Here is a 20,632-nt window from a genome sequence, read left to right on the forward strand (position 1 = left end):
ACCCAAGTGCAACTTCAAGCAACGCTGGAACCAAAATGTTCCATGGTCACAAATGTTTGACCTGAAATTAAAAGATTACTAACTAGTATTTAAAGGAGAATCTGTAATGCTGCTAATGTTTCTAGTGGGACTTTGTTCTCAGAAGACTTTTTATGCCAGATGTGCCGAGTAATCACGTGTTTTAACTTCGAGCCTTGAAGTCTCTGTCTGTGTAATATGGTGCATACACTGTATTCTCTTGGGGTACGTTGTTTTCCTGGAGAGAACCTGTACCTCGGCTTCCACCGGCAGCATCGAGGGGGTGGGGGAGAGAGCTCTCTGAAGCGGAAAGACATCTACCTTTTCAGTCTGATCTGAGTAGATGCTAGGATTAAAGACCCAGGAAAGGAAAAGTGTTGAAATCCTTTTTTCTTCTTCTCCATTCTAACCAGTTTGCTGCTTTACATTATTAGAAGAAAATATAGAAATTAAGGTTGTGAACAGAGATAGAAAAATGGAAAGATGTGGAATTTTTTCTCCTTTTTTTTTTTTCGAGACAGAGTCTCGCTCTGTCACCCCGGCTGGAGGGCGGTGGCACGATTATAGCTCACTGCAGCCTCAACGATCCTCCCACCTCAGCCTCCCAAATAGCTGGTACTGTAGGTGCGTGCCACCACCCCGGCTAATTTTCTAAAATTTTTTTGTGGAGATGGGGTCTCCCTGTGTTGGCCAGGCTGGTCTCAAACTCCTAGCCTTGGGATTACAGGCATGAGCCATCGCGCCTGGCCGAGTCGTGGGATTAGAATGATCATGTAGAAATAGCTTGGAAAGGAAAGAACAATTAAAGCCGTTTGGGGCTTGATACAAGTCAAGGCAAAAATCAGTGGTTGTATTAGGTTGTATCTATTAATATTAAGCTAGCAAGGAGATGGCATAGGGAGAATTACCGTGGAAAGATACTTGAATTTCATGAGTTAATTTTCTTTAAATTTGCTCTAAAACAGTGTTTCTCAACCTTGGCACTATTAATGTTTTACAGCAGACAATTCTTTCTCGTGGGGGCTGTTCTGGGCTTTGTGGGATGTTTAGCGGCGTCCCTGGCCTCTACCTACTGGGTGCCAGTGGAACCTCTCAGTTGTGACAACCTAAAATGTCTCCAGACAGTGCCACACCCCCTGGGGGGCACAACCCTCCCTGAGAACCACTGGTTTTAGAACCTTTCCCTAATATGAAGTGTGGTTTGAGGACCAGAAGCATCAGCAATATCTGGGAGCGTGTTGGGAATTCAGGATCCCAGGCCCCACCCCCTCCCCAGGCCTGCTGAGTAAGAATTTCCTTCCACAAGGTCCTCAGGAGGCTCCTCTGTGCAGTATTTTATTTTATTTTATTTTTTATTTTTATTTTTATTTTTATTCGAGACAGGGTTCTCTCTTGTCACTCTCGCTGGAGTGCAGTGGTGCAATCTCAGCTCACTGCAACCTCTGCCTCCCAGGTTCAAGCGATTCTCCTGCCTCAGCCTCCCGAGTAGCTGGGATTACAGGCATGTGCCACCACGCCCGACTAATTTTTGTATTTTTAGTGGAGACGGGGTTTTACCATGTTGGCCAGGCTGGTCTCAAACTCCTGACCTCAGGTGATCCGCCCGCCTCAGCCTCCCGAAGTGCTGGGATTACAGGCGTGAGCCACTGCACCAGGCCTCCTCTGTGCTGTTTTTCAGGAGCAGGAGAGAATTCGGTTGAATTTACATGAATAAAGATACAGTGGAAAGTAGCTATTCTCAAAATTGGATTAAAATGGGGCCATTTTGGTGAAGCATTTAAGAGGGAAGGGGGCAGTCTTGTGTTTGGCTCAGGCCTGTTCACCACATGACCCTGCCATCCCTTGGTAACTGTCCTGCAGCTCACAGGAAGACTGTGAGAAGACAGTGGCTGCTACGCAGGGAGCATCTGCCTTCTAGAAAGTGGTTTTCAACCAGGCGGAAACCGTCTTCTGTGGCCCACTAAGATCATGTCTCACATGGGTGAATAAAATCAGGATTCTTTGAACTGATTAACCCAGCACTGGCCCATGTATCGGATAATTAGTGGCTCCCAGCATTTCCGGGAGAGGGTTAAGTAGGGATGTCATCCTTGCTCTGAAAACCACAAATTACCACTGACTTCTGATGATGTGTGATCTCCTTTGCTGCAAAGAAGAGCATATTAAAGAGACCCAAGTCATTTAGGGGCAGCTCTAACTATATCCACCGAGCATGTGCAGACCACGTTATCCAGATTGAGCAGGGAGTTCTGTCGATGACGTTGCCTGCAGCAGTGACATTTGTAGAAAGTCCATTGCAGGAGAGAGAATAGAATCCAAGGCCCATCTCTGCTTTCACCTGTAACTACAGGTTTAATTTTACCTGCTAGAAAGTAACTATCGTGGTGCAACTGGAAACTGTTAACGTAGGTGGACAGCTAATTGAAGTTGTTGTTCCCTTCATGGGTCATGGGCAGAGCTGTAAATTAATAGAGGTAGCCATCCTCCACACCACGGCCCCACCTGGCAAAGGCCTGCTCTCATCAATGTGTGGTTTCCAAAGTCACCTTGGGCATCTCCATTCCAGCCAGCTGGAAGGGGAAACCATGTGGGAATGTGTGCCCAAGTTTTACAACCAAACCTCCAAAATGGTACATGTCACTTCTCCCACATTCCATAAGGCTAGAACTCAGCCCCACGACCTAGCTTAACTGCAGGGGAGGCTGGGAGATGTCATCTAGCTGTAACCCAGGGAGAAAACTACCAGACAACTAGATTTCTGCACAAGAGATCTCCAGAGCTCCATCAGAGATTATCACGTATGTTCATCCCGTTTCTAAAGATGCCGAAGTCCACTGGCACTTAAGGTTCACTTACGTGGCTGGGTTTTTGAGGTTGATGGCTGCCTTTATCTTCCAGTATGATTACTGCCCAGGAAAACACTCTGTGGCATGAACTAAAGGACTGTTTTATAGTGACCAAAAAAAGTGGGGGGGAGGGATCTCTTGAGGGCTTTTCCTAGGAATCCCAAATTTCTAGTTGTCCTGAATCTTGTAGAACCCCTACATGTAGACTGTGAAATCATTACTCTCAGGGGCTTACTAAATAATAAATATGATCTATTACCTTGAGCTAATTTCATAGAAACGGAGAGGGCTGTTTTGTGGTTTTTTAGAGAGCTGCAGAGGTCTTCGTGATTATGTGTTCCTTGTCTAGATGGAGTAATGAAATTGTGAAGTCTAATTGCTGCCTAACAGAGCCACACTCTCCTGTGGCTGATTGTCTTGCTTTGCTTTCTTAGGGTTTGAATGCAGTGTTTGACATCTTGGTGATAGGCAAATTCAATGTTCTGGAAATTGTCCAGAAGGTACTGCATAAGGACAAGTCATTAGAGGTGAGTCTGCACTTTTATCTCCAGCCCAGACATGGAAAATGTCAAGTACCAGCTGATTTAAAATGCCATTTTCAAATATTCCTTGTGATTCTGAATTCTACAATAACCAACCTTTTAAAGCACGGTGTTGAAGTAGTTCAGGCAGAATTGCTGCACATCTGTACCTGGCTCAGCCACACTTTCATTTGAAAATCAGCCACCTCTGGGGCTTTGCGGTGTCCTTGCAGAGTCTCAGCATGCTCAGGAACGGGGGCCTCCTCTTCAGAATGACCCTGCTCACCTCCGGAGGGGCTGGGATGCTCTATGTGCGCTGGAGGATCATGGGCACGGGCCCGCCGGCCTTCACCGAGGTGGACAACCCGGCGTCCTTTGCTGACAGCATGCTGGTGAGGGTGAGTTCTGAGCCTGCCACTCCCTGGACTGTTTTCTTCCCCCACCAGATTCCCAGATCCCTCACCCCTCCTCCTCGTCTCACTCCCCTCCACGCCACCAGACTCCCCAATACACGGGCCACCTCCATGTTTGTTTGCCATCACTGAAGATGTTCTGGGATGAAAGCAGGTCTTCCTGAGGGGCTTGAAAGGGTGTGCGGAAGCTCTTCGCATTTCTGTTCTAACGAGGAGTAAAGCGGGTGGTTCCTTCTCACATAAGGGTCCTTGCCAGTCCCGTGAAAGGGCTCCCTAACCCTGCGGCTGGGTTAAGACTAAATATATAACCTTCTTGGTATCTTTAGAAGACTAGTGGTATAAGACTATTCTTTTAGATTTGCCTTTTTTCTAAAGGCAGGAGTATCAAGCCACAAATTCTTAGCTGTGCATTTCATAGAGACCAAAATCAAGAGAACAGCCATCAAACCCTGTTATGTTATTGGGTGCATAGGTGACCCTGGGGCCTCAGATTTCAGAGGTCATGGGCTTCAGGCAGCAAAGAGATCATAGCTTGGCCAGAAATATAATGAATGTATTGCGTAGTCTGGTGGCTTTGCCATATTTTTATATACCAAAATCTGAATGCATTTAACACATTACAGACTACAGCCTGTATTACAACTTGTAATACAAGTTGGCAACGTTTTAGTTGATACAACTGCTTTCATTGAACAGAAGCATATGAGTGCCTCAAAAGTGAAGTTAGTGCATATATATATGTTTTTTAAGTTCAGTATCAAATAAATGTTTGTTTTCCTTTTGACCGACAGGCCATAAACTACAATTACTACTATTCATTGAATGCCTGGCTGCTGCTGTGTCCCTGGTGGCTGTGTTTTGATTGGTCAATGGGCTGCATCCCCCTCATTAAGTCCGTCAGTGACTGGAGGGTAATTGCACTTGCAGCACTCTGGTTCTGCCTAATTGGCCTAATATGCCAAGCCCTGTGCTCTGAAGACGGCCACAAGAGAAGGTAAGAGGCAGCACTGAATCTTAAGTTCCACGCTGGTTGAGTCAGAAGCGTTTTGTGAAATCCTGCGCTGATCATTTTAACGATTTTGTGGAAGTCACATCTAAGGACATTTGTTTCAAATGCATATTTATGGCTAGGATGAGTTCCACCATTCGGAATCCATGTCTGGCTTCCACGGGTGGGGAGCGAGGCTGGAAGAGGGGCTACGGATGACTGCTTCATCCCTCCCTCCCCCTTTCCCCGGGAAGTAGCATTTTGCGATCCTTTTCGCCATAGGTGGTAAAGAGTAATTTACGGTCAGAACAGAGAGTGTAATTGATGTGTGTTGTGCCCATTATTGCACAATTCTTCCTTAAAACACCCCAGTGAACGCTGCCGTGATTCCTTCTGTTGTTGCTGGGGACAAAACAAGCCACTGCCCCAAAGAGACTGTTCTTTCTTGATGGGAAAAAAAAAAAAGTTATTGAGAAAATAATTGGGGAAAACAAATGTGTTTCATGAAAAAGAAAACTGTTTAAGGTGATTTCTTTTAAGCCTAAGTGTTTATGGAATTAGTAATTTCTCAAAATAAATTAAGTTTTACGTTTACCTGTGTCTTAAATCGGTTGGTAATTCTAAAGAGCCACAAACTTTCGTCCCCGTTCCGTTATCCACAGGAAATGGGATTTTTAAAGAAATACTGTAGCCACAGGGCCCAGGAAGGAGCCACCAAAATGGACCTAGAGTCTTAGTTTATCCTCTTGCATCACAGGGGACATTGGGAATGATCGAGTGGTTCTAGAAGTGTTTCAGTGCTCAGCTCAGCTTCGTATCTCCCTGACTGAAATTTATGGTGACGTAGCAACCAAACAATGGTATTTGTTTATTTCAGATTTCATAAACTTTAAACTGCTTCAGTTATTATTCTCATTACATTTTGGAGGAAAATTTTTCCCCCATGAAAACTGATTGGGACAGTTTTTGAATTAATTGAGACCTACAGTGTCCACTGAACTGTTCAGTACCTAAACGGGTTGAGGCATAGTAAGGAGTAGAGGAATTAGTAAGGCCTCAGAAATGTGGTCATTCTAACTTTCTCCATACAAATTGTATAGCTTTTAAGTTTTACCCTTAGACTCGCTGTGAAGTGCCTGAGGAACATTTTTATGCCTTATCCACATGCTGCCACATGCTAAACTCTCTCTACCGATGATATCCTTTGGCTGAAACAATATCTTTTCTCTGTTGATGCCATGGAAAAGAAAAGGTCTTTAGCATTAATTTAATGTGGAGTAGGACGTTTTTCTTGAGAAGTCTGGAAATAGCCATTTATTTAAATACTTTTCATCATCCAGGATCCTTACTCTGGGCCTGGGATTTCTCGTTATCCCATTTCTCCCCGCGAGTAACCTGTTCTTCCGAGTGGGCTTCGTGGTCGCGGAGCGAGTCCTCTACCTCCCCAGTGTTGGGTACTGTGTGCTGCTGACTTTTGGATTTGGAGCCCTGAGCAAACATACCAAGAAAAAGGTATCAGCCGCCGGGCGCGATGGCTCACGCCTGTAATCCCAGTACTTTGGGAGGCCAAGGCGGTGGATCACGAGATCGAGAGATCGAGACCATCCTGGCCAACATGGGGAAACCCCGTCTCTACTAGAAATACAAAAACTTAGACGGGCGAGGTGGGGGGCGCCTGTAGTCCCAGCTACTCGGGAGGCTGAGGCAGGAGAATGGCGTAAACCCGGGAGGCGGAGCTTGCAGTGAGCCGAGATCGCGCCACTGCACTCCAGCCTGGGCGACAGAGCGAGTCTCCGTCTCAAAAAAAAAAAAAAAAAGGTATCAACCGAGAGTGGTGTTGATTGATGCACAAAACGACCGGACGCATCTCACTGGTGACATTTACCGTGTCTCTCTGTTCTAAGAAACTGATTGCTGCTGTCGTGCTGGGGATCTTACTCATCAACATGCTGAGATGCGTGGTGCGCAGCGGCCAGTGGCGGAGTGAGGAACAGCTTTTCAGAAGCGCTCTGTCTGTGTGTCCCCTCAATGCCAAGGTACCTAGCTGCCACATTTCTTTTAAAGAGACCTTACTAGGATATCTGTTAAGTTCTTGGGCTGAATAAGAACATTTCCTGTCGTACAGTATTTAATGTAAGACATGACCGAATACTTGGGTTTTTCTTTGTTGTGTGTGTGTTTTTTTAATGATTTTGATAAGATTCATTAAAATTCCACTCAGCCAAAATTGAAAAGAAATCATTTAAAAGCAGACAGTATCAATGAAACAGATGACTCTAATGAGGTCTTACTCATCTTCCAGATGATCTACTCATCCTTTGAAGTAGCTTCAGGGGAGGTGACATCGCGTATTCAGACTGAGGGTGGCCACGGCGCAGATTCTGACGTCTAGAGCACACTTTTCAAAAGCCACTCTCTAGTGATAGCATTAACTAGCCTCCTTCAAGCTATAATTTAAAGGGGTGGTAATACCTACAAATTGGCAATAATTTGGTTCAGGAAGTTTAAATTATGCTATGTGCTGCACAATAGTACACATTTTTGTCACCTTTGGGTCCCCTGCTTGTGATTTTTTGGGGGTCAGATTAGGTAAACATAAATGTACATACAGTCATGTGCCATGTAACAATGTTTCAGTCAGCAGACTGCATATAGCGTATATATGACCATGGTCCCATAAAATTATACCTTTTTTTTGGCCGGGCGCGGTGGCTCACGCCTGTAATCCCAGCACTTTGGGAGGCCGAGGCGGGCGGATCACAAGGTCAGGAGATCGAGACCACGGTGAAACCACGTCTCTACTAAAAATACAAAAAATTAGCAGGGCGCGGTGGCGGGTGCCTGTAGTCCCAGCTACTCAGGAGGCTGAGGCAGGAGAATGGCGTAAACTCAGGAGGCGGAGCTTGCAGTGAGCCGAGATTGCGCCACTGCACTCCAGCCTGGGCGACAGAGCGAGACTCCGTCTCAAAAAACAAAAAACAAAAAACAAACAAAACAAAACAAAAAAATTGTACCTTTTTTTTTTTTTTTTTTGAAACTGGGTCTTACTCTGTCACTCAGGCTGGAGTCCAGTGGTGTGATCTCGGCTCACTGCAGCCTCCACCTCCCGGTTTCAAGGGATTCTCCTGCCTCAGCCTCCTGAGTAGCTAGATTACAGGTGCCTGCTACCACACCCAGCTAATTTTTGTATTTTTAGTAGAGACAGGGTTTCACCATGTTGGCCAAGCTGATCTTGAACTCCTGACCTCAAGTGATCCACCCACTTCAGCCTCCCAGATGCTGCGTGAGCCACTGCCCCTGACCAATATTTTTACTGCCTCTTTTCTATGTTTAGATACACAAATCCTTACCACTGTGTTACTGCTGCCTCCAGCACTCAGTACAGTCACACCCTACACAGGTTTCTGGCCTAGGAGCAGCAGGCTAGACCGCACATAGCCTAGGTGTGTAGTAGGCTGTACCATCTAGGGTTGTGTAAGTACACTCTATGATGTTCAGACAATGACAAAATCACCTGACGATGCGTTTCTCAGAATGTATCCTTGTTGTCATTAAGTAATGCATGACTGTACTCTAAAATTGGCAATGTTTTTAGTTGAAGCAATCTGGTAGGAATTTTTTCACTTGTATTCTTGATGAATCCAAGCTCTTCACTTGACTAGCTGGTGCCTCTTTGGGCAAAACTACACTTTTTAAAACTTTTCATGCCCTTTTCTATCAGAATTGGATAATACCCATCTGCTGGGTTTGTGGTTAGGGCTGAGTGAACTAAAATGCCCTCACACGGTGGCCAGCACATAGTAGGTGCTCAGAAAGTGTTAGCTTTTTTTTTTTTCCTCTGAGACGGAGTCTCGCTCTGTCACCCAGGCTGGAGTGCAGTGGTGCGATCTCAGCTCACTGCAACCTCCACCCCGGGTTCAAGCGATTCTCCTGCCTCAGCCTCCCGAGTAGCTGAGACTACAGGCGTGCGCCACCATGCCTGGCTAATTTTTGTATTTTTACAATACAAAAGGGGTTTCACTATGTTAGCCAGGCTGGTCTCAAACTCCTGACCTCGTGATTCGCCCAGCCTCGGCCTCCCAGAGTGCTGGGATTATAGGCATGAGCCACCGCGCCCAGCCAAGTGTTAGCTTTTGTAGGCTCATTTCAGTTTGGGTTTTGCATTATGTTGAGTAGAATGCTATTTGCTCAAAATGAGGGCCAAGGGAAGTTAGGTTAGAAGAATTTCCTGTTAGTATAGATTATTATCATTAAATAATGATTCACTCTGTCTTAGGTCCTCAGAATAAGAGCTGCCTAGATTGCTTAAATGCAGTCCTTCTGGGTGGAGACGGGGCACTCTCTGGATCTGTTTCCTGTGTATGTTCCATATTTAAGGGAAAGAATGATTTCAGACAAAATTATGTAAACAAAACTAATGAATAGTTGACATCTTATTATGAACCTTAAGTAAAGAATAATATATAAGAGATACTGGCTACTTATCTTTTTCTTAGACTAAAATCTCTCGTTCATATTTTACAGTTAAGAGACTTAGATAAAATAATGAATTACTTTCAGCTTTTATCTTTAGTTTGATTTGCTGACTTATCAATTTATTTTATGCTACCAAAAATAAATTGCCTGTGATTTAATTTCATAAACATTAATAGATCTGCTTTGTTTTTCCTTTACTGTTTGAATCATAGTAATTGCCCCTTCTATTTGTGGAGTTCCTTATCACAAGGAGTTCAGATTTCTTTACAAAGGCTCTATAATTCATCTCTGTTATCCTGTCACTCAGCTTTTTAGAGAGAGTGGGTATTATTTTCTCTGTTTTCCCAGATGAGAGAAACTGAGGCATAGCAAGATTAAACTGACATTATCTAGGTTGATAATGTAGGTGGCTCAAGAGATACCTGGTATGCATGTGCCCAGGTGCCTCTAGTAAATAAGGGGGGTGTAACACAGGTGATGTCTGAACCCAAAAACCTGCCCAGGAAGTGATTTCATATGTGACAGGCTAGAAAACACAGGGCGTGCACTTGTGGGCATGCACATAAGTATTAGGTTTCCTTCAGTCCCATTATTATAGGGGACATATTTTCTATACTGGTTTCATTTGCTATCTATTGAATATAAAGTAAGACATTGGCAACTGGCTCTAGCGTAGGGCCAGATGTATGAGTTAAGACTCATCTTTTCCGAGAGATTGCAATGTCAGTGTAGGTAGTGCGGGTGCCTGGTCTGCATGTAAATTACCCACAGTGCCTTGCATATGGTAGACACTCAATGTTAGTTATTGAATTGAGCCAAATGGAAATTGAATTCACTGAGACTACTATAGATGAGATACCAAGTATACTTATAATCATTTTTATAGTTTTTAAGGCTTAAAAGTATGTCATACTATCAACTCTGTGATACAATTCTGTAATAAATTCTTTTAACAATGAAACAGATCATATGCCACAATGAGGTATTTTCTTAAGGAGTAAATGACCCAGGATGCTATAGGATTTTTATGCTTTCAAAACATTTTAAGTTTAACATTAGATGTTGCCAGAATATTTATAACAAATCAGCCCTGGTATTAAAGGTGCCTTTCATAACCAATGCTCTTACTTTCTTGCGTTTACATGTCACTGGGTTGTAATGGTTGTTTCATCTTCAACTTCTCCTGTGCTAGTTCATTGCCTCAGCGTGTGCATCACAAATGCTAGGGGAAAGTTGAAGAATCAATAAGCTTTTCCAATCATTTGTATTTCAGGGAAACAAAAGTCACTCTCTAAACACTATTTTAAGTGACCTGGTTGTGAGATTTTTGTTCTGTTTTGTTTTGTTTTGCAATCTAGGCAGCTATTTTTTATTCAAAGAATTCCCTCTACCTAACCCATAGGATAAAGCTGGCCTCTGGGTAAACCTGTTTACCAGTTCTTAAGGATGGCCTGCCTTCTAAGGCTGTATCAGATTTTTAACTAGTTCCTGTTCCAGAGTCCCACATCCTTCTCCCTTGATCTTCTGGTCTCTGGCATTCTGAGTGTCTAACAGAACACTGTCTATACTGCAGAGGGCGGTTGAACTCTTTGTCTGGGCTTTTTATTGAGAAAACAGAATTTGCCTGGAACAAAGGGAAACAGCAGGAGCTTGGGGCGGAAGAGGCGGGCGTCGTGTTGATGTCTGAGTAGAAGCTATATTTGTATTCTGTAGACCACAAAGACATCACTGGCAGATTGGATTATCTGACCCTAGGTTCTTTTGTGCATAGGAGAGGAGGTAAAGTCATATGTCCAAGCTGGGTTGGGGAAAGCTCAAATTCTAATCATTTAGAGCACTTTCCTCAACACACACTTTGACAATAACATTAACTGAGCCTCCTCCAAGATACAGTTTAAGGACGAAAATGCCTATGAATGGACAATAATTTGATGCAGTAAGTTTAAATTCTACTGTGTAGTGCACAGTAGTACACACATTTTTATCGCCTGCGATTTCTCTGCTTGTGAGTCCTTTCATCAGAGTGGTTAAACATAAATCTACATGCTTTTAAATTGGCAGTTAAGAAAACCTGTTAATAGGTACTACTGCATACTCTTCCAGAAATCTAAGTATGTTTGAGGAAGTGCTGAAACTGTAGGTTAAGATGGATAAGGCAGGATGTGGTTGTGTTTTCAGGGGTCATTTGGAAGTAGTGTTCCGACATAATGTTACTTGAATGTGTTTAAACCACTTCTGTATTTAGAGATTTTATTAGTCTTCTCAGGCTGCTATAAACACACACACACACACACACACACACACAGAGAGACACAGAGAGACACAGAGATTGGGTGGCTTAGACCACAGTTTATTTTCTCACTGTTGTACATGCTGGAATTGGCAGATCGAGGTGTCAGCAGGGTTGATTTCTTGTGAGGCCTCTCTCCTTGGCTTGCAGACGGCGCCTTCCCTGTGTCCTCACGTGGTTTGTCTTCTGTGCACACACATCTCTGGTGTCTGTGTCCATATTTCCTCTTCCTATAAGGACGCCATTCAGACCAGATTGGGGTCATGGATGGGGGCCCAACCATATGACCTCATTTGACCTTGCTTACCTCTTTAAAGACCCTACCTCCAAATACATTTTCATTCTGGGTGCTGAGGGTTTAATGTGAACTTTGGGGGACAATACCATATAAAAAGAAATGTGATTTTACTTAGGAAAAAGGCCAGTGGTATGAATGAATGGATCTAGAAAGTGCCTCGAGCAGTCACCCTCATCGTCCCCCAGCACTGTAATCAATGTGTAGTATCTAGTGGGAAGAAACACAGGCTTCAGAGCCTGGTTCCAGTCCAACTTCACAGCCCTAGATGAGATGCTGAACGGCCCCAAAGCAGTTTACCAACTCAGAAGAGAGGGTCACAGCAGCCACGGCCTTGAGCCACCGTGAGGAGAGACTGCGATCACACAGCACGCAACACCGCACCCGGCTGGTGGGTGCCACTCGAGGCGTGCCAGCTACACACCATCTTACCATTCACCGTGACTGTTGTTAGCAGCACCCACACTTCATGCTTCTGATTGAGTTTCTATAGCATCACCTCCTCTGGGCTTGCTACTCCCTTTGTATTGTAAAGTCCCAAAAGGAGCTTTTGGTCATCAACAAATACTTTTTATTTTTATTTTTATTTTGTGTGTGTGTGTGTGTGAGACAGAGTCTTACTCTGTCACCCTGGCTGAAGTGCAGTGGCTTGCTCTCGCCTCACTGCAACCTCCATCTCCTGGGTTCAAGCAATTCTCCTGTCTCACCCTCCTGAGTAGCTGAGATTATAGGCGTGCACCACCACGCCCAGCTAATTTTTGTATTTTTAGTAGAGATGGGGTTTCACCATGTTGGACGTGCTGGTCTCGAACTCCTAACCTCAGGTGATCCACCCACCTTGCCTCCTAGAGTACTAGGATTACAGGCATGAGCCACTGCGCCCAGCCAACACATTCTTTTTATTGTAGTCTTCTTGAGCGTGTGTAGTCTTGCTGCCCCGGGCTTAGTTCAGGTCCCTACTTTTTTCTTTTGTCATTTATTCTAAGCCCACATATACTTGAGAAACTACCAGACGTTGGCTTCCCTGATGCCCTCATTCCAAGGAGACCTGAGAATCCCTAGTAAATTGGCAGCTGGGAGCCCCGTTCCATGCAGCCTACTTCACCCCCTCTTCAATCATTGAAAATCCTTTCCTCATTCTCTCTCTTTTTTTTTAATGGAGGTAAAATTCCTATAACATAAAATTATCCATGTTAGTACCTCAAAAAATTAAAAACAGAATTCTGTTTTCCAACAATTCCATTTCCAGGCAAATACCCGAAAGGACTGAAAGCAGAGACTCAGAGAGAGATTTGTGCACCCATGTTCACAGCAGCTTTATTCACAACAGCTAAAAAGTAGAAGCCTCCCAGGGTGTCCATCCAGGGACAAATGGACAAACAGAATGTGGTGTACTCATGCAAGAGAATATTATTCAGCCACAAAAGGAAGGAAATTCTGGCATAAGTGACACAAATGGACAAATCTTATACAATTCCACTTACATGAGGTACATGGAAGTCAAATGCGTAGAGATGGAAAATGAACGGAGGTTGCCAGGGTTCGGTGGAGGGGAGAATGGGTACAGAGTTTCAGATTTGCAAAATGAAAAGAACTTTGGAGATGGATGGTGACCGTGGACTTCCACGTCGGCCTATCCTGTCCCCCTAAACAAGCCTGATCGCCCATCACATCTCTTGAAAGCCATCACACACATTCTGTCCTGAATGTTGGGAACCTACCATTTGTTCTTGACACACTTCCCTCTCTCCTATCAGTTGGTCACCAGTTTCTATGCTTTTTGTTTCCTCACTGTTCTTCAAACCCCTCCACAGATTCACCAGCACCCTAGTTCAGTATGCTGACTTCTCTCCTAGGACTGCAGCCACAGCCTCCCCAGAGGCCCTGACATCTGCTTCTCCCCTACTCACATCCCTTTCCCACCAACGGGATTTGTTTCCTATGGACATAAACCTGATGACGACCTCTGCCACCCCCGCCCCGGCCTCCTGCTCTGGGTGGAATTGTGCCTCCCAAAAGCTACGCTCCAATCCTAACCCCTGGGACCTGGGAGTATAGTCTTTTTTGGGAATAGGGTTGTTGCAGATGTAATTAAGATGTCAGTTAAGATGAGGTCATCCAGGAGGATGGTGGGCCCTTAATCCAATGTGACTGGTGTCCTTTGAAGACAGGGAGACAGACAAGAGGTGAGATGGTCATGAAGACAGAGGCAGAGGTGGGAGCGAGGCATCTGCAAGCCAGAGATTACGGGCAAGCACCATGAGACAGGAGAAAGGCAGGGAGCAGTCGCTCTCTCAGCCTGTGATGGTACCGGCCCTGCCAACACCGTGATCTCAGCCTCTGGGACTGAGAGAGAAGTGTGTTGTGTTAAGCCCCTCAGTGTGTGGTGCTTTATTGCTGCAGCCCTGGGGCACTCACACACTTACAGACCCCGCCCCGCCCCAGCCTCGTGGCTCTGAGGACAACGACTGATCCAAGCCTGCCCTTGCCCAGGGTTCCCTGCGAGCACAGCTGCTCCTCCTGGGCTCTCTAGCGTGCATCCCTGCTCTGCGTGCTCCAGCCACATTGAGGCCTTTGCTCAGACCCTGTGAGAATAATACCAGAGACAGGGTGGCTTCAACAGCAGACACTCACTTCTCACAGTGCCAGAGGCTGGAAAGCCCATCAAGGTGCAGGCAGTTGGTTGTGTGGTGAGGGCCTGCCTCCTGGTTCACAGACGGTCTTCTCACTGTGTCCTCACGTGGCAGAAAGGGGGCATGGGAGCTCTCCAGGGCCTCTTTGACGAGGGCACTGATCCATTCATGGGCCTCCACCCTCATGACCCAGTCACCTCCCACAGGCCCTGCTTCCCAACACCATCACATTAGGAGTCAGGATTTCCACATTTGGATTTGGGGAGTCCATAAACATTCTGCTTAGAACAGATACAGAGTAAAATGCTCTTGATGCTAGCTATAGAAGAAAGGTGTCATCCAAGAAAGGGCCATATTTGTTTAAATGGGTGGACAGAATCATGCTTTCTTCCACTCATGTCCACATGAGATTGGACTTTGTTATCTCAACTCTCGTGGAGTGTGTAGGTGAGGGGGATTTGAGGTTTCGATGATAAAAACAAGCCAGGTGTGGTGGTGTGTATCTGTAGTCCCAGCTACTTGAGAGGCTGAGGCAAGAGAATCCCTGAATCCCAGGAGTTCAAGGCTGCAGTACGCTATAATTGCACCTGTGAATAGCTACTACACTCCAGCCTGGGCAACATAGCAAGACCCCATCTCTAAAAATCAAAAGTAAAATTTTAAAAAGCCAAGCTTTGTAGTTTTCTGGCTTTCTCTGGTGAGGTCTTTAGTTATTTCCCTTCTGTTGTACTTTAGAGATGTACCATGCCTGTACCCCCTTTCTTCTGATCCTCTTACAGGGTTGGAGATGAAAGCACAAGCAACTCCTAAACCCTGTAAGGTTTTAGCTAAAGTTCTGGTGGGTGATTTTTTTCCTCATCCTTTTGTCTTCAGTTAGAAGAGATGATGGGGTCCAGGCTCTGAACAAGAAGTCTATCTGCTGATGGCCCAGTTATTCTCTCTCTGCAGGTTCACTACAACATTGGCAAAAACCTGGCTGATAAAGGCAACCAGACAGCTGCCATCAGATACTACCGGGAAGCCGTAAGGTATGGCGAGTATGTCTTACAGAGGAATTATGTACACAGATCGTTTTCACTTTCTGGTATGAAACACCCATTCCTTTAAAGATCCCAACTTTGCAATATCTTTGCCGATTCCTGAGAGCTTAGTAAAAATTTACACTGAGTATTTAATGGTCAGCTTGGTTTTTCTCTCAACTTCCAGATTAAATCCTAAGTATGTTCATGCCATGAATAATCTTGGAAATATCTTAAAAGAAAGGAATGAGCTACAGGAAGCTGAGGAGTTGCTGTCTTTGGCTGTTCGAATACAGTAAGCATTGTTTTTTATAATTATGCTAGTGACAAAGAAAGGAGCTCCTGCATTCTGTTGTCTAAGCCTTTTGTCTTCTTGTTTATCTTTGTGAAAACTGCTCCTCTAGGCCAGACTTTGCTGCTGCGTGGATGAATCTAGGCATAGTGCAGAACAGCCTGAAACGGTTTGAAGCCGCAGAACAAAGTTACCGGATGGCAATTAAACACAGAAGGAAATACCCAGATTGTTACTACAACCTCGGGCGTCTGGTAAGCTCGGGGTGCCATGCCTGCGGAAGGAAAGATGGGTTCTTTTTCTTATTTATAATAAAATGACATAGTGACACCCACCTACCCCATACATTTTATGAAGTTCTTTCACATGTTTTTATCTCATTTGAAGGTAGCTATTTGATTTCCTTATAAGTAATTTTTAAAGCTCTCATTAGAGAGCAGTGCAGTGTGAAATAGTCAAGTTTAAGAGGTCACCCAGGCAAAAGGTTAAACCAAGGAATAAATTAAAATGTTAAAAATCCCGTCCACCCTGTAAAACAGTGCTCCAACGGGTAACTTCCTGATAAACATCGGTTTCTCTGTTTTTAAAACAAAAATTGAATAAGAACAGAAATTAAATAAATCCGTAGTATGATTTCTGAGCTCCCTTGTTCTCCTTCTTCAAGGGAGCAGAGCTCTTCATCTGCAGGGAGCATTTCTCCCAAAAGCAGCTTTGGAGGGCATGGGATTTACTTAAAAGGGCTTTGACATTATTTGGTGGAAATAAAAAATAATGTGTTCTATAGTAGCTTTATATTTTTGGTTATTGACAGGATGTTTGTGAAGATCTGATTGCTCTTGATTTTCTTGACAAAAATAAAATGAGACACACACATAGCAAAATTCTTAAAACACGAATGGTTGTATTCTTCCTATAATCAACCATTTAATTTGGTTTCAAGAAACCAGATATGTACGTTCCTAATATATTTAGATGTATTCGATAAAAATTGCTAATTAAAAAAAATTTTGTTCATTTTAACCAAACTGGAATATATCCATAGTGATGTGACTTTCACGGAAGTTTATATGTAGATTTCCAGATTTTACCCAGCTTAGCCTTACAGGTAGGAAAGCATCCTCGTGTTCTAAAGAGATACCTGCTTACCCTCATTTTAAAGGCCTGAAGCTTCTTGGTTTTGTTTATTTTTTTTGTTTTGTTTTGTTTTGTTTTGTTTTTTGAGACAGAGTTTCACTTTAAAGAATTCTTATGTTGTCAAAACTGGTAGTTCCCTTTGCTGCTTGTTGTGGGTGTGATGGCTTTCAAGGATACTTCATGGAGCTGGAGCACTTGGCTTGCACACAGGCCCTGAGAGCCGGCTCTCCCAGTGGCACGGCCGCGGTGCGTGCCATAGCTTCTGGAGGTGGTGTTTTGTTTTCTTTTGTTTTGTTTTGTTTTGTTTGAGACAGAGTCTCGCTCTGTCGCCCAGGCTGGAGTGCAGTGGTGCTATCTCAGCTCACTGAAAGCTTCGCCTCCCGGGTTCCCGCCATTCTCCTGCCTCAGCCTCCCGAGTAGCTGGGACTACAGGCGCCCGCCACCACGCCCGGCTAATTTTTTGTATTTTTAGTAGAGAAAGCGTTTCACCGTGTTAGCCAGGATGGTCTCAATCTCCTGACCTCATGATCCGCCCACCTCGGCCTCCCAAAGTGCTGGGATTACAGGCGTGAGCCACCACACCCATCCTGGAGGTGGTGTTTCTACTGATAACAAGTAGGTGACTGGCTTAGAGATGGAGGTCATGATGACCACAAGGAAGGGACTGGACCCATACAATGTACTACCCCCCAAGACAGCTTTAGGCACCAAGGAAGACCCTAATTTAGCCCCCTTCTTCACCAACAAGAAAACAGTGGGTGCATCTGTGAAGAGGACAACAGTGCTGTCATCTGGTTTTGGCTGCACAAAGGCAAGACCCAGCAATGCCCCAGCTGTGGAACCCATTACAAGCTGGTGCGTTGAGCGCCTGCACCAGGTTACTCAAAATGTGCTGTAAAGTGTCATCTTTCCAGTAAAGACTAGCTGTTGCATTGGCTCCTTTTCCCTCTGTAAAAAAAAACAAAAACAAAAACAAAACCCTAACTAGTAGTTTCCAAACTTGACATGCATCCAGACTGTCCCACCCCATCTCACATTTAGGGAATCAAAGACTCTATAGAGAATCTGTGTTTTTAAAATAACAATAATAAACTGGGCCCAGTGGCTTACACCTGTAATCCTGGCACTTTGGGAGGCCAAGGCGGGCAGATCACTTGAGATCAGTTCAAGACCAGCCTGGCCAACATGGCAAAACCACATCTCTACTAAAAATACAAAAAATAGCCAGACATGGTGGTGTATGTCTGTAATCCCAGCTACTTGGGAGGCTGAGACAGGCGAATCACTTGAACCTAGGAGGCAGAGGTTGCAGTGAGACAAGATTGCGGCACTGCACTCCAGCCTGGGCAACAGAGCGAGATTCTGCCTCAAAAAATTAAGTAAAATATCAATAATGAATCACCCAGGTGATTCCAGTACCCTGTCGTTGGCCCTGCACCTGGGAAGCAGCTCTGTCTGAACTTGGATGACAGGGTAATCACGTCAGAGAGAAGCCATGGTTTGTGGGGAACAATCCTAGAAAACATTGACTGCTTTACATTTATTGGAAAACGAGGCTTTGGTTTTTACCATAATGTGAATGTCTTTGGTGTTACTGTCTTTGTTTCTGGACTCGGTAGCCATGATTTTGCGAGTTGTGGAGATAGAATCTTATGAATGGAGAAAACAAGATGGCAGGAACGTCTGGCTAACGGTAAAATGTGGCCTTTCCCCCTCTGCAGAAGTCCCTCTACGTGGACGAGTAATGCTTGTGTTAGAAATATTAAAGTAAAGTGGTTGCATGCGTTAGTCTGTTTTCATAATGCTGATAAAGATATTCCCGACACTGGGTAATTTATAAAGAAACAAAGGTTTAATGGACTCACAGTTCCACGTGGCTGGGGAGGCCTCACAATCAGGGCAGAAGGTGAAAGGTACAACTTACATGGCAGCAGGCAAGAGAGAATAAGAGCCAAGCAAAAGAGTTTTCCCCTAATAAAACCATCAGATCTCATGAGACTTAGTCACTACCATGAAAACAGTATAGGGGAAACCGCCCCCATGATTCAGTTATTTTTCACCAGGTCCCTCCCACAACACATGAGAATGATGGGAGCCACAATTCAAGATGAGATTTGGGTGGGGACACAGCCAAACCATATCATTGCATTTTTATTAAAAAATGCAAAACATGTTTCAGTTATGATATGCCATAGGAAGATACATCCTCTATGTGCTGACTCCAGTGTGGAAAGGAGGAATTATTTCTTTCTGGGGACAGAGGCAAGGGTGGCAGGAATGTGGCCGAACCCATGGAATGGCATGATGCTTGAACAAGGAAGATTAATGGCAAGATACTCCTTTGTCTCACATTAACTTTCTTCAGAACCACTGACCTTGCGTGCATTTTTGTTCTTTTACGTTTTAAAATTCTGTGCTTTATGACCTAGTTACCTGCTTTGATGTTGAAACTGCTTTCTCTGTGAGACCTGAAGATTCCAGGAGAGCTGAAACTATTATAATGATCGGCTGTTTGTTCCTGGGGGGAAGGGGAGGCTGTGAAACCTCAACATAATGTTATGAGTGGTGACTTCAAAATTCAATCACATACAAAGGAGGGACGATCCTCACAAAGTTAGTGAAGTGAGAATAGGGGTGGGGTGGAGGATGGGAACACATGAGGTCTTACCTGAATTCATGCATTTGGGTGGTTATGAATATATGGGTGTAGGGATTACCATTTCTGTTCACTATCTGTTAAACTAGTAGTCAAGTGACTAAATATGAGACTTGATATTCATATGAATTCTTCTTTTGTCCCTTTTTTTTCCTTTTCTGGAGGTTGCTCTTCTGTTACTTTATTGGTCACAAAGTGAGTGGGTCTGCCCACAGCCTCCCAGGTTATCCTCTAGGCTCTACAGCTTAGTCTTCTCCCCTCTCCTAGTAACTGCCCGTCACTGCAGTTCCTTGGGATTTGGAAAATAGAGGATTTATAATAAATGCTCCTTCTGTAAGAGTGATGTCCAAAGGGAAGAATGTAGAGTATAAAGTACCAGCTTTCATCATGTGCTGTAGTCCTTGGGATTCATTACACTTTCACTTGGAAGATCATCTGTAGCATTGAACAGATTGAGACCTTGTACTGCTTTTTGTTTATATTGTTTACTAATTACCCTACTGTGAAATGGTCTTCCTGTGTTCCCTTCCGCCAACTGTTCCTGCTTATTTCGGGCTTTTGCTCTCCATTGTGGTTTAATTATCCAGCTTTTTCCCGTTTGACAGCTTAAAAGCATTAAGAGCTTAATCTTTAACAACTCGACCAACCCATTTATATATTGGCAAATAAGAACTTAATAACTTAAGAGGGTTTTTTTTAAATTGGTGGTGTTTTAAGAAATCACTCTCTAGTAACAGGAGACAGAGATTTGTTTTGATTTCTAGACCCCAATATGGAAAGAATATAAGGAAGTTCTCTTGTGGAACAGGAAATCAGGAAGAGCGCGATTACTGGGACATATTACTAATCTTAGAAAGTTACAGTAATAGTGGCTAGAGGGATTACCGAAGACAATGCATGATGGAAGGACTGGATGTGTTCAAGAAAACAGAAACCATTCTAAGTGTTTTAGATAGAGAAGACTTAATATGGGGAATTGGTTAGACTATCATTGGAAGGCTGGCTGAGCAAAAATGGGATGGTAACATGAACTCAGAGGTTAAAGGGAATC

At 44.2% G+C, this 20,632-nt stretch overlaps 1 protein-coding gene across 3 annotated transcripts in view; it reads left to right on the forward strand.

The window, feature by feature from the left end:
- The window catches only part of LOC105477983 (transmembrane O-mannosyltransferase targeting cadherins 4), a 70,326-nt gene that overhangs the window by 33,326 nt on the left and 16,368 nt on the right, over window positions 1-20,632 (forward strand). For all 3 annotated transcript variants that reach the window (XM_011734914.3, XM_011734934.3, XM_011734921.2), the window contains 8 exons: window positions 3,299-3,391; window positions 3,619-3,783; window positions 4,590-4,792; window positions 6,127-6,298; window positions 6,691-6,822; window positions 15,429-15,508; window positions 15,687-15,794; window positions 15,904-16,045. In XM_011734914.3, coding sequence (XP_011733216.2) covers window positions 3,299-3,391; window positions 3,619-3,783; window positions 4,590-4,792; window positions 6,127-6,298; window positions 6,691-6,822; window positions 15,429-15,508; window positions 15,687-15,794; window positions 15,904-16,045 — 1,095 coding nt within the window. The remainder of the gene's footprint in view (window positions 1-3,298; window positions 3,392-3,618; window positions 3,784-4,589; window positions 4,793-6,126; window positions 6,299-6,690; window positions 6,823-15,428; window positions 15,509-15,686; window positions 15,795-15,903; window positions 16,046-20,632) is intronic.

This window comes from Macaca nemestrina, chromosome 16 (assembly GCF_043159975.1).
Source record: "Macaca nemestrina isolate mMacNem1 chromosome 16, mMacNem.hap1, whole genome shotgun sequence".
Classification (NCBI taxonomy): Eukaryota; Metazoa; Chordata; class Mammalia; order Primates; family Cercopithecidae; genus Macaca; species Macaca nemestrina.